The sequence below is a fragment of the Hypomesus transpacificus genome, unplaced genomic scaffold, assembly GCF_021917145.1.
Source record: "Hypomesus transpacificus isolate Combined female unplaced genomic scaffold, fHypTra1 scaffold_258, whole genome shotgun sequence".
NCBI lineage: Eukaryota > Metazoa > Chordata > Actinopteri > Osmeriformes > Osmeridae > Hypomesus > Hypomesus transpacificus.
In genome coordinates, this window is record NW_025813785.1 from 1 (window position 1) to 12,500 (window position 12,500).

The 12,500-nt window shown below is 53.4% G+C and overlaps 2 protein-coding genes across 2 annotated transcripts in view; both read right to left on the minus strand.

Moving 5' to 3' along the window:
- Nucleotides 1-191: 191 nt before the first annotated feature.
- LOC124462878 (dynein beta chain, ciliary-like) lies at nucleotides 192-6,169 on the minus strand (the record flags this gene model as incomplete). The annotated part of the gene is made up of 10 exons (XM_047014577.1): nucleotides 5,981-6,169; nucleotides 5,726-5,887; nucleotides 5,062-5,284; nucleotides 4,322-4,488; nucleotides 3,105-3,248; nucleotides 2,395-2,554; nucleotides 2,010-2,165; nucleotides 1,598-1,730; nucleotides 809-1,086; nucleotides 192-322 (listed from the first exon to the last, which is right to left on the minus strand). Coding segments are annotated over exons 1-10 (1,673 nt in total), but the record flags the coding sequence as incomplete, so codon positions are not given.
- Nucleotides 6,170-7,067: 898 nt separating this feature from the next.
- Nucleotides 7,068-12,500, minus strand: part of dnah9 (dynein, axonemal, heavy chain 9) — an 11,500-nt gene continuing 6,067 nt past the window's right edge. The window contains exons 12-17 of the mRNA XM_047014583.1: nucleotides 11,362-11,488; nucleotides 10,884-11,030; nucleotides 10,211-10,319; nucleotides 8,681-8,922; nucleotides 7,258-7,398; nucleotides 7,068-7,076 (exon numbers count right to left, since the gene is read on the minus strand). Of these exons, the coding sequence (XP_046870539.1) occupies nucleotides 7,068-7,076; nucleotides 7,258-7,398; nucleotides 8,681-8,922; nucleotides 10,211-10,319; nucleotides 10,884-11,030; nucleotides 11,362-11,488 (775 nt within the window). The remainder of the gene's footprint in view (nucleotides 7,077-7,257; nucleotides 7,399-8,680; nucleotides 8,923-10,210; nucleotides 10,320-10,883; nucleotides 11,031-11,361; nucleotides 11,489-12,500) is intronic.

Below are 12,500 nucleotides of genomic sequence, written 5' to 3' on the forward strand. Positions count from 1 at the left end.
GGTGCAGTGTGTTTTTGCACAAACACACACGCACACATCCCAAGACATATCGTCCCACACACGTCCACACACACACACACAACAACCCTCCCCCCACCCCCCGAACACAACTCCCCACACACGTTCCCCACTCCCCCCCCCTCACCCCCACCCCCCCCCCCACCCCCCCAGAGCGCTCCAGATCCCCCCACCTGCTCTGGGCGTCCTCCAGCCTGCCGAGCAGTCCCGGCTTGCCTGTGGCCTCCACCACGTTGGGCGTCTCGTGGGCTGCGTTCGCCAGCTCTTTGAAATCGGCGTCGATCCCTTCGAAGCGCTTGGAGTCCTGCAGTTTTCAGGCCAGGGGATTAGGAGTCTCGCGGGGGCGGGGACACACACAGACTTAATAAGAAACATCTGGGCCGCGGCACAGATGGGCATCATGGGGGGATATGACGGGGTGGTGGAATATTGTGATGCATGAAGTAGGGCCGCGAGACTTTCATTAAGAAATCCTTAATTGGAGTGTCGGTTTGCAGGTGTGTGCGTGTGTCTTTTTGTTGTCGTTGTTGTGTGTGTGTCTCTGTGTGTGTGTGTGTGTGTGTGTGTGTGTGTGTGTGTGTGCATTTTCTGTATGTTTATTTCGTGTTATGGGTGTGTGTGTGAGTGTGTCTACTCTGTAGGCCTGTGTATGTGTGTGTGTGTGTGTGTGTGTGTGTGCATATTCTGTATGTTTATTCTGTATTAAGGGTGTGTGTGCGAGTGTGTCTATTCTGTAGGCCTGTGTGTGTGTGTGTGTGTGTGTGTGTGTGTGTGCGTGCGTGTGTGTGACCTCGGGCAGCTGGGAGCGGATGTCTTCCGACCCGATGAAGATGCTCTCCAGGTGGGACCAGGTCCTCTGCACCTCCAGCCACATGGAGATCACCGAGTCGGCCACCGACAGCTTGCGTTGCCACGACGACACCTCCTCCAGGAAGTGGGCGATGTACTTGGAGGACATGAGGTTCTGCAGCTGGACCTGGTTGTCCTCCAGGGTCTCGATCAGGTCCTCGTCGGAGCGCAGCAGGGGGACCCGAGTGCGGTGGTGAGGCTCGTACTGGAACTGCATGCCTGGAGGACAGCAACACAGCCACCGGGATCAGCTGACTCCACAACTATGACCACACATACACACACACACACACACACACACATGGACACACACACACATGGACACACACACACACACATGGACACACACACACATGGACACACACACACACACACATGGACACGGACACACACACATGGACACCCAACACTTGTCCCCCATGCACACACTTCAACACGTACACCCACATCCAGCACGCAAACGTAACACTTCTCTCTTGTGCACACACCCCCACTCATCTCTCGACACACACACACACATCCAACACATGCAACACCTCCTCCCCTCACACACCAACACACACACACACACATGCAGTCCCGTTTTCTTTGTAGAAGCTCATGGGCTGCAGAGATAGATAAATACAGACCATTCCTTGAGTCTTGATCTTCTATAAGCTGTATATCGGTGTTGCTTTCGATTAAAAATGAATCTGCTAAACGAATGACAGAACATGTTTCAAAGTCCCACCTGTCCAGGTGGAGTTGAGCTCTGACAAGACCTTCTCCATGCCCATCTCCTTCACAGCCTTGTCCACAATCCCCCTCACCTCCTCCTCAAAGCAGTGGAGGTTCAGCTCCAGGAGGTCAGCCAGGGTGGTGTCCTGTCAACAACACAGCCCCCCTCTGTCACCCTGTTCTGCCCACAAGTCAGCCCTCTGTCACCCTGACCTAGCCCTCACCATCCTCGTGTCACAGCATATAGCAGTGCTTGTTGACTACTGTCAATGATAAGTACACACGTTTATGGCAGGTGAGCTGAAAGCTCCGACACACAGACACACACACACACACACAGTATAGCCACGCGCACACACAGAGACAAAAGAATAAACCCATGGTCTTCCTAATCAGAAGCTGTCTATGGAAGCCGGGGTCAGAACCTGGTCCATGGTGAAGCGAACCCCCGTGGCAGACATGAGCTGGTGCCAGTGTCTGGGTCGGATGGCCGGGTTCTGGAGCTCCGCCACGGCCCGCAGCGACACCAGCAGGTTCTTCACCTGGCTGTCCAGGCCTGAGAAGGCCTCCCAGGCTCGTACCTACAGAGGCGGGGAGGGGGGGGGGGGGGAATGGCAGGGGTCAGAGGTCAAGGACAGCACACAGGTCACTCGGGAGCAGAGGAGTGTTGGGAATACACTCACGACCTGTCCCGTTCTCCCTTCCTCCTTCTCCTCCTCCTTTTCCTCCTCCATCTCTTCCTCCTCCTGTCCTCCCCTACGACCCCCCCCCTCCCTTCCCCTCTCCTCCGCCCTCCCCTCCCCCCTTCACCTCCTTGTCCAGGCCTCGGATGTCTTTCGAGAAGTGTTTGCACTCCATCTCCATGTCTTCCACGTGGATGTCCCTCCAGGGCGTGGTCCTCCAGGCGGCCATGCTGGAGTCGACGGCCGAGATCATGTCCCACAGCTCCTTCAGCAGCTGCACCTCCCGCCTGGGGGGGAGGTGGGATGGTGGGGCAGGGGGAGGGAGGAGGGGAAGGGAGGGAGGAGGGTGGAGAAAGGGAGGGATGGTATTGGTGGGGCACGGGGCGGGGAGGAGGGGTCGAGGGAAGGCCAGGGGGAGAGGGGTTGGGGGGCAGGGGAGGGGGTGAAAGCAGGGCGGGGCGAGGATGGGGGTGGGGGGTGGAGGGGAAGGACAGTTAGATGAGATCAGAGCACGAGAGGATCACTGATTCAGATTTTAATTATGTGTAAATTATACATCAGCTATTCATTTTATCATTGAATCACTGGCATCATTTTCTCCACTGTTTATAAATTGTTAAAAGTATTGGAAATACTCATTTGGAATCTCAACCACCTTGCTTGCCAGCAGACTCAGCACAATCTCAGCAGAAAGCATGCTGTTTGGTGTGGAGCTCGGGTTCATATGTGTACAAGACGCATCCTAACAATTCTGTTTATACAGCAGATAACTAGTCCAAGGTCATGGTGAGAGAGTTGAGGAGAGAGGGGTGAGTCAGGGAGGGTGGTGTCTGGTACCTGCACTGTCTCAGCTGTCTGTAGTCCGGCACGGTGACCTCAAACAGGCTGGCGGACTCCACCAGAGCGGCCATGACACCCTCCTTCTCCTGGATCTGTCTGTGGGACGAATCCAGCATCTGGTACGGATGCTCACTGTCAAACCTGCCAAGAGCACACACACACACGATACACACGACCCAACCCCCCCCCCCCCACACACACACACACGCACACGATACACAATACACACGCAGTCAGTCCATGTACACTATGATGTCAGTGACTACAACGTTTTGGAATTGTCCAAGGTCCAAGTTCCAAGGTGTTCTCAATCATGTCTGCCACCCATGACAACAGCATGACCTAGCCCTGACGGGAAGTACCCGTCACCCATGGCAACAGTAGGACCTAACCCTGACAGGAAGTGTCCGTCGCCCAGCCAGGCCCACCGGGGAACAATTACCCCGTAACAATAACTCTCTCGACATTAACAAGGAATTAATCACCACGTTACGAGGGGCACAATTATGCACATAACTAATGAGATCATTAGACGGCATGATGGAATGCCCCCTACCTGTGAATTCATTAACATTATGTTAACATTCAATTAGCCATGTCTAATGTGCTAGACTGTAGACTGCACTGTGCGCTGTCAGAGTGACGTGTGAAAATGGTGGCCTTTTCATAGCTTGTCTTCACAACGGTGTCCAATGACTGGATGAAAAATGGCTTGTACTCCACCACATTCAAAACGGTTTCAGTTCCACCAGTAACAGTGTTTCAGCGCTACCCCGTAAGTGTTTCAGCTCTGCCTATTAACAGTGTTTCAGCTCTACCCCGTGTTTCAGCGCTACCCAGTAAGTGTTTCAGCTCTACCTAGTAACGGTGTTTCAGCTCTACCTAGTAAGTGTTTCAGCTCTACCTAGTAACGGTGTTTCAGCTCTACCTAGTAAGTGTTTCAGCTCTACCTAGTAACGGTGTTTCAGCTCTACCCAGTAAGTGTTTCAGCTCTACCTAGTAAAGGTGTTTCAGCTCTACCCAGTAAGTGTTTCAGCTCTACCTAGTAACTGTGTTTCAGCTCTACCCAGTAAGTGTTTCAGCTCTACCTAGTAAGTGTTTCAGCTCTACCCAGTAAGTGTTTCAGCTCTACCCAATAAGTGTTTCTGCTCTACCCAGTACGTGTTTCACCACCCAGTAACAGAGTTTCAGCTCCACCTGTAACAGCGTTTCACCTGAACGGTCCATGTTTGCGGAAGTGCTCTCTGAAGGCGTGCTGCTCCACGTCGAAGGAGGCACATTTCCTGCGCAGGCCGGCCACCTCGCTGGCCTGCAGCGGAGCAACCTGCTGCTTCACAAGCACCGCCTGCTTCTTCACGTTGGTCCACTTCTCTGGCAGCTCCTGCGCAGGGAAACACACACACTTGAACTTGAGACACACACACATGCAGAGACACATTCATGCAGACACACACTCACATGCAGACACACGCACACACACACATGCTGTAGGATATTATGGAGAGGGAGACAGCATTTTGTAAATTGCACAGCTAACAGAAGTGGGGTAAAAAGGGGTGGAGAAGACGCTGAAGTCTTGCGACCATGGTGTTTAGCTTTTCATTTCTGGCTGCAATGTGTCAGTGGTCATTGCTAACAGGAGTGCTAGCTAGGCACTAGTGGTACTTTTCACCACAAAAACGTTCATATTTCCATAACCATGCTACAGAACTTTCCAGAAAACGATAGCAACGGTTCCAGTGGGAGGACTTAGAGTGGGCATAATAACAAATAGGCCTTTAAAATGCGACTTTTCGTGTCAGATAATCAGTGTCCCTTGCTGATAGCAAGCATACCAACACAAAATATGCTGTGTATGTCTGAGATAACAACGCCTCGCTGACAGCAAGCACACTAATGACAAGCCAAGCTGAGGCAGAGCAGCCCTGCCCCACGGCCCCTGCCTCCCACAGACCTCCAGCTGTTTGTAGACGGTGTCGGGCAGCTCCTGCTCGTAGGTCTTCAGCAGGGCGATGGTGTGCTGCAGGGGCTCAAACATCTCGTCCGTGGAGGCCTGGCGATCCTTCACGGCCAGCAGCTGACCCATGACCCCCACCAGGCCGGCGTAGTCCCCCTCCTCCACCCTGCGGCCCAGGCCCGCCTCCGCCACCGAGATGAACTCCTCCAGGTCTGACAGGCTGGCGGGGGGGGGGGGGGGGGGGGGGGGGGGGGGGATATACTGATGTTAGGTCTGTGTGCCGCTATGAGGAGGCAGGAAGAGGAGCTATGGCTGTCTGCAGATGCCCACGTTGTTTGTGTTTATAGAGGGGTGTTTGTGTTTGTAGATGGGTGTTTGTGTTTATAGATGGGTGTTTGTGTTTGTAGATGGGTGTTTGTATATGATTGTTTGTGTTTGTACATGGGTGTTTGTGTTTGTACATGGGTGTTTGTATATGGGTGTTTGTGTTTATATATGGGTGTTTGTGTTTGTATATGGGTGTTTGTGCATGGGTGTTTGTGTTTATATATGGGTGTTTGTGTTTGTATATGGGTGTTTATATATGGGTGTGTGTGTGTGTGTGTGTGTGTGTGTGTGTGTGTGTGTATGCGTGAGGGGGCGACATCGCGAGTCAGCACACCTGTTTGTCACGTGGTCTATGAGGTGCTGCTTGAACATGAAGCTCCACTTCTTCACGGTGTTCAGCAGGGCGCTCTTGAACGCTCGTCCGTCCACCCTCATCCAGCCGTGGAACACGCACACGGGCTCCAGAGCCTGCACCTCCTCATAGATCCTCTCATACCTGCAGGGGCCCCGGTAGAGAATGAACACACACATACACACACATCCACACACACGCATTCACACACACACACACTGGTACAACTAGACCCACCCATCCACTTGCTCTCGGTAGGTGTCCAGTGTAGGGGGTCTCTCTGTGACCCCCCCCTCTGCTTGACCCTCGATCTCCTGATTGGTCAGAATGTGGCCGTACAAAAGGAACTGGCGCATGACCTCCTTCCTGTCGTCGACGTAGAGGTACGCGTAGCGCTCCAGAGTGTTCCGGAACTCGCAGCAGGTTGCCATGACGCCCTGGACGCGTTCCATGAGAAGCTGACGCATGTCTGCCAGGTCGGCCATGTCCTCTATGTCAGCCTGGAGATCCATGAAAACACAAGTGAGTGTGTGTGCCCATGTGTGTGTGTGTTTGTGGGTGTGTTCTCTATGTGTGCTGTGTGTGTGTACCCATGTGTGTGTGTGGTTGCCCATGTGGTGTGTGTGTGTGCCCATGAGTGTGTGTGTATGTATGTGTGTGTGTGCTGGTGTGTGTGTATGTACATGTGTGTGTATGTACATGTGTGTGTGTGCAGGTGTGTGTGTTGCCGTACCTGGTAGTGAGGGAAGGGGCTGTGCTGGGCCAGGCGAGGCACCAGGGAGGAGGTCCGGTACGTGTCGTTCACCAGACTCTCCACCAGGTCGTAGAAGCCGTCACCACAGCCAAACTCCAGGGACGGCTTGAACACCATGTCAGGAACGTGCAGATCCAACTGGACCTCAAACAGGGGAGCTACACCTGCTCTGGGGTCTGAGGAGGGGAGGGAGAACGGGGGAGGGCAGGAGAGGAGAGGGGAGGGGAGGAGAAGAGAGGAGAGGGGAGGAGGGGAAGATAGGAGGGGAGGGGAGGGGAGGGGAGGGGAGGGGAGGGGAGGGGAGGGGAGGGGAGGGGAGGGGGAGAAGAGGAGAAGAGGACAACATGAGACAACATGAGACTACATGAGATGACAGAATCAGGGTTCTGTGCTGCTGTGAGTTCTGGTTCTAATCCTGTTTATTTGATCAATTCTGGATAGGTGTGTCTCATTAAAATGGTGGTACACATAGTACTGTCTCACTGATGTCCGTGGACATGTTGTTACAGTGTTAGTATGCGTGAAATACCACAAAACCACGTTTTTTTTATCAACAATGGATGCTAATTGCTAACCTGGCTGGTGTTAACAACAAGCAAGGGCAAAGGTTTCCCTGGGGAAGTCTATCTCCCTTTCCGACTTTGGACACTGGAACCCAATCAACTTGGGTGAACTCAGCTATGACGTGACGTATTCTGAGTTCTGACTTCCGGGGCCACTGGAACACAGTATAAGACCAGGCCCTGTCAGGGTTCCTTACGGTACCTGTGTTCTCCAGGAAGAACTTGAGGGAGCATTCAACGCTGTTGAAGAAGCCGTCTACGACCATGTCATCGATATACTCCACGTAGACCTTCCAGTCCTCCGATGACGCATCTGCTCTGAACAGCTCCAGGTTGCTCTGGAGAGAGGGAGAGAGAGAGAGAGAGAGACAGACAGAGAGGGAGAGTGAGAGGGAGAGAGAGAGAGAGAGAGAGAGAGAGAGAGAGAGAGAGAGAGAGAGAGAGAGAGAGAGAGAGAAGGAAGAAAAATGGAGGAAAAGATAGTCAGAGAGTGGGGGAGAGAGAGGAAAGCAGAGAGAGAGATAGTGAGGGAGTGGGAGAGAGAAAGTGGGAAGGAGAGGAGGAAGGGAGAGAGTGGCAGGGAGAATAGTGGAGGTCAGGGAGAGAGAAAAATGCAGTGAGGCATCGGAGGGAAAGACATTTTCAGCAGTGTTTATTGGGCATGTACCCACCAGTTACACCACCCTGGACCTTAGAAAGCCGACTTAATCACATTGATGCAGGATATTGTGCCAGAATGAACACAAAAAAATGAAGCAGTACCAGGCCTCTCCCTGTTAACTGTGCACAAGGCACCCCTCTACCCCCCACACAGCAATAAAACTCCACCATCAAGAGAGAGAGAAAACGAGAGAGAGGGAAAGACTCAGGTAGAGGGAAGAGCAGAGAGAGACTTATGGCGACCATTTGGAAAGATGAAATTAGGCAATCAATTATTAACACCTCGTTGTTAAACTTCTGTCAGGACAAGAATATGAGAGACATTATTTGTCTTCGGGATGTCTGCTCCACTCATCTTTCAATTTCCCCCCAGGGATCAATAAAGAACTACTCTGTTCCACTGTGCTCTGGTCTACTCCTCACTACCTTACTCTGCTCTGCTCTACTTTGCTGTATTCTACTCCTGCTCTACTCTACTCTACCCTGCTCTACTCTGCTGTATTCTACTCTGCTCTACTGTACTCTACTCTGCTCTGCTCTGCTGTATTCTACCCTGCTCTACTGTACTCCACTCTGCTCTGCTCTACTGTACTCTACTCTGCTCTGCTCTACTTTGCTGTATTCTACCCAGCTCTACTCTCCTCTGCTCTACCCAACTTTGCAATACTCTACTCCTTCTCTACTCTACTCTACCCTGCTCTACTCTGCTGTATTCTACTCTGCTCTACTGTACTCTACTCTGCTCTGCTCTGCTGTATTCTACCCTGCTCTGCTCTACTGTACTCCACTCTGCTCTGCTCTACTGTACTCTACTCTGCTCTGCTCTACTTTGCTGTATTCTACCCAGCTCTACTCTCCTCTGCTCTACCCAACTTTGCAATACTCTACTCCTGCTCTACTCTATTCTACCCTGCTCTTCTCTCCTCTCCTCTACTCCGCTCCTCCACTTCCTCTCCCCACCTTCAACAGGAAGTGCATCTTGTCCCCGGAGGAGCGTATGTGGGCGTGGCAGCGCTCCAGCCGGTCGGCGCGCTCCTCCAGGGCCAGCAGGGCGTCCCTGCGGCCCTCGCGGCGCTCCAGCAGGGGGCTGCACCAGCTCCTGCTGCAGGCCTGGATCTCCTCCACCTGGTGCTGGGTCCTCTGGAGACGCTGCTGCAGGTCACACACGGCGTCCCGCACCTCCTGGATGTACGCCCAGATCCCTGCGGTAGGGAGGGAGGGAGGGAGGGAGGGAGGGAGGGAGGGAGGGAGGGAGGGAGGGAGGGAGGGAAGAGTGTGTGTGTTGGTGGGGTGGGGGATGGGGGGGGGTTGGTGTGCGTGTGTGAGGTTGTGCGTGCGTAGGTGTGTTTGTTGTGAGTGTGAGGGTGTGCGTGTGTGTGTGTGTGTGTGTGTGTGTACATGTGTGTGACGTAGGGAGGGGGAGAGAGGGTAGAAAGGTTATCCTTCATGTCACGCTGGTTGATCCCTCACACACAGCCACACTCCTCGGGCTGAGCGCGGCCTCGTTCAGAGGCGGGGCCGCCTCGTCCTCCGACTCCAACAAGACCGGAGAGAGCCAGATCTCCTCGAGCGTCGATCAATCAATCCCACACCCGTCACTTTCCATCCCAATCCCGGAATGGAAAACTCACAACAACCACCCCACTCCTGCCTAACCCCACACATGTACTATTAATCTATTCAGCCGCAATCCTGTTCTATGCATGCATTTGCTACATTGCTACTTCCTGTAAGTGGTCCTAAGTGCTGTACAGTAGGCCGAGCGAGAAGCCGTGAGGGGTTGTGAGAGCAGCCTGTGTCAGAATACATCGGTGTTCGATTCATTATTCAAAATGCCGCGAATCCATCGCTCCCTGATAATGCTTCTGAGTGGTAACAGGCCTTTCCGGATGTTTCTGGGACAACATGGGACCACACCAACAGCTGCAGCACGATGAGATGATAGGAGGGTTGGAACGCTCTGTCATCCCCTCTCCTAGGGGTTGACGTTTACAGTGTGCGTGGAGGAAGAGGGCTCACACCTACTGACACCCAGCAGACACAGAGCGGAACTCCTCAGAGGGTTCTGGAAGCCCTTCGTCCAGCTCGGTGGATCTCATGAACATTCTAGAAGGTTCTGCTCCTCAGGGAAGCCTGTGTTCTGGGAAGAGGCGCCATCTCTGACCCACACACCCACGCTGCACAGTGTCCACGATGAATGATTGAATGAATCGCTCTGCAGTACATGCATTGTAAATGTAAAGTGTTCCAACCGTCTTGTCTTCATGTCTTATTTCAGCTGTCGGTGTTGTGCCAGAAACTTCCGGAAGGACCGACCGCCGAGGAGCGTTGACGTTGCTATGTTTAAAGAGTGTATTCGATGGTGATGTCGCCTGAGAGGGCTTACGATGGATGGTTTGGACAATGCAGTATTGTTTTTTGTTTTTTTTCTAAAAGAAACCAAACTGAGATTGACCCTTGACATCTGACCTCTAAACTGTGACCTCTGACCTTGGCTGTTCCAGCTGATGTCCTCCTCTGCTTCTCGGAGACGAGCGTCGATCTCAGCCAGCTGACCCCGGATCAGAGGGTACTCTACCTCCAGCACGGAGCGCACCACCTACACACACACACACACAAAAATAACACAACACAAGGCTTTTTAGTGGTGGATACCACTGGGTTTATACACACACAGCATACTCAGCCAATAACTCAAATATATTTTGGACATTTTACTAAGCCATTTGGTTTAAAATTGAATCATTGAATCGGCTATGTGGACATTTGTCAAAATGTAGTCACTAAGTGGATCCTATGACAACACAGAAAAATATATAAAAATGATAAAAGCACTTTGACAAACCAAATGTAAAAGCACACCAGATGTAAAAGCACTATCTAACTTTATATCAAGGTCTATCAGTTCTCTTTATCCACTACCCTCCTCTCCCGACTGTCTTCGTTTCCTATTCTCCTTGTCTCCTCGTCCCCTACCATCCTATTCTCCTACCCTCCTAGTCTCCATCCCTCCCAGTCTCCTACTCTCTTTGTCTCCTTCCCTCCTTCCCTCCTACCCTCTTAGAGTCTTACCCTCCTAGTGTCCTTCCTTCCTCATCTCCTACCCTCCTCATCTCCTACCCTCTTAGTTTCCCCGTGGGCTTGTCCTCTTGTCTCCTCCTACCTTGTTGTAGCTCCCTACTGTGAGCTCCAGGTTGGCCAGGTACTGCCACAGCTGCCCCCTGGTGGTGTAGAGCAGCGCTGCAGTGTCAGGGATGACCTCAGTCTGTAGAGCCTCCAGATACCTCACCTCCCTCAGCACTGACACCAGCTGGGGACCGGGGGGAGGGAGAGGGAGGGAGGGAGGGACAGAGAAAGAGAGACAGAGATGGGGGGGAGGGGAAAGGAAGAGAAAGAGAGAAAGAGAGAGAGGCAAACCATTAAAGAGGGAGATTGAAAACATACGAAACATGATTCCAAATGAAACATCCGCGCCACAGGTCGACCCTGTCCACCAGTCTGGAGCCTCGACAGAGTGCTCCTTGTGGGTCGACCCGCTCCGAAAACTCTGTCTGACAACGGCAACACTTCTAAACCCCGGTTTTCCCGCTGTACGTTGGCCAGGCGCCGTACAGGATGCTGCTGCTTTGGGGAGACGTTACCTGGGGGCTGAAGTTGACGGACAGCAGGCGTGTGGAGGGCTCCCTGCTGAGCAGGGGCAGGTTGAGGTTGAACTGAGACTGCTCGGCCACCGAGTTGGTCCACGCCTCATACAGCCCCCGAGAGTACCTGAGGAACACAGCACGCCGGCACGCGGGCGAGCAGGCACACACACACACACACACAGAGGCAATTAGCCTTCATTGGTATTTGGCATGTCTGTACACTCCCCATTCCCCAATACAGTTCAGATACAGTAGGAGGGATGGAGGGGGAAGGATGGTACGCACTCATAAGACGTCATATAAGTTAAGCCCACCCCGGACCACCCCCCCCCCCCCCCCTCGATTACGTCTTTAAACCGCCCGCCGCCTCCTCAGTGGATCGCCGCTCTAAAGCTCATTTCCTGTCGGCGGCGGCTGCGCAGCGGCCAATCGCATTCGCTCGGCAATCACATGGCCGAGCCGGGAACATCGATCAGACTGGCGGGGGGGTGGGGGGGGCGGGGGGGTATGTCTGCAGCTAATGACTGGAGCTGCTTCTGATGGCCTGGCCCGCTACTGGCCGGGCGCCGGGCGGGTTATTACAGCAGAAACGACGGCGGACGAGCTCCGAGAGGACGAGAGGGCAGAGGAGGAGCTGCTGTTCATCATCCCATTAAGACGCACTGGGATGGGGTGATGTACGCTGGGGATATGAGGAGCGGAACTCGCTGTGATATCTGTCTGTCTGTGTGTGTGTGTGTGTGTGTGTGCGTATGCGCTCGCTCGCCCGCCCGCCCGCCCGCCCGCCCGCTTGTTTAGTCTGCATCCGAGTTCGAATTCTATAAAGACACGCCGTTCTCCAGCACGGAGACACAAAACAGGGTCATTTAAACCCAACAGGATGCTTTGTCTTGCAAGTTTCGACGCTGAATGCGGTCTGAAGGGCCCATTTCTCAGCGGGCAGTGCAGAGGGGAGACAGAGCGAGAGGAGGATTATGGGGCCCCAGTGAAATGATCTCCAGAGCCGAGGCCCAGTAATGAGCACATAAATCACAGCGAGTTGGATCTCTGTTCTGCTGCTCCCTGCGCTACCTTGAGCTGGTGGCTCCGTAAATGTAATCTAGCCGGCTCAGTGACAGCCGAGCACCGTCGACAAT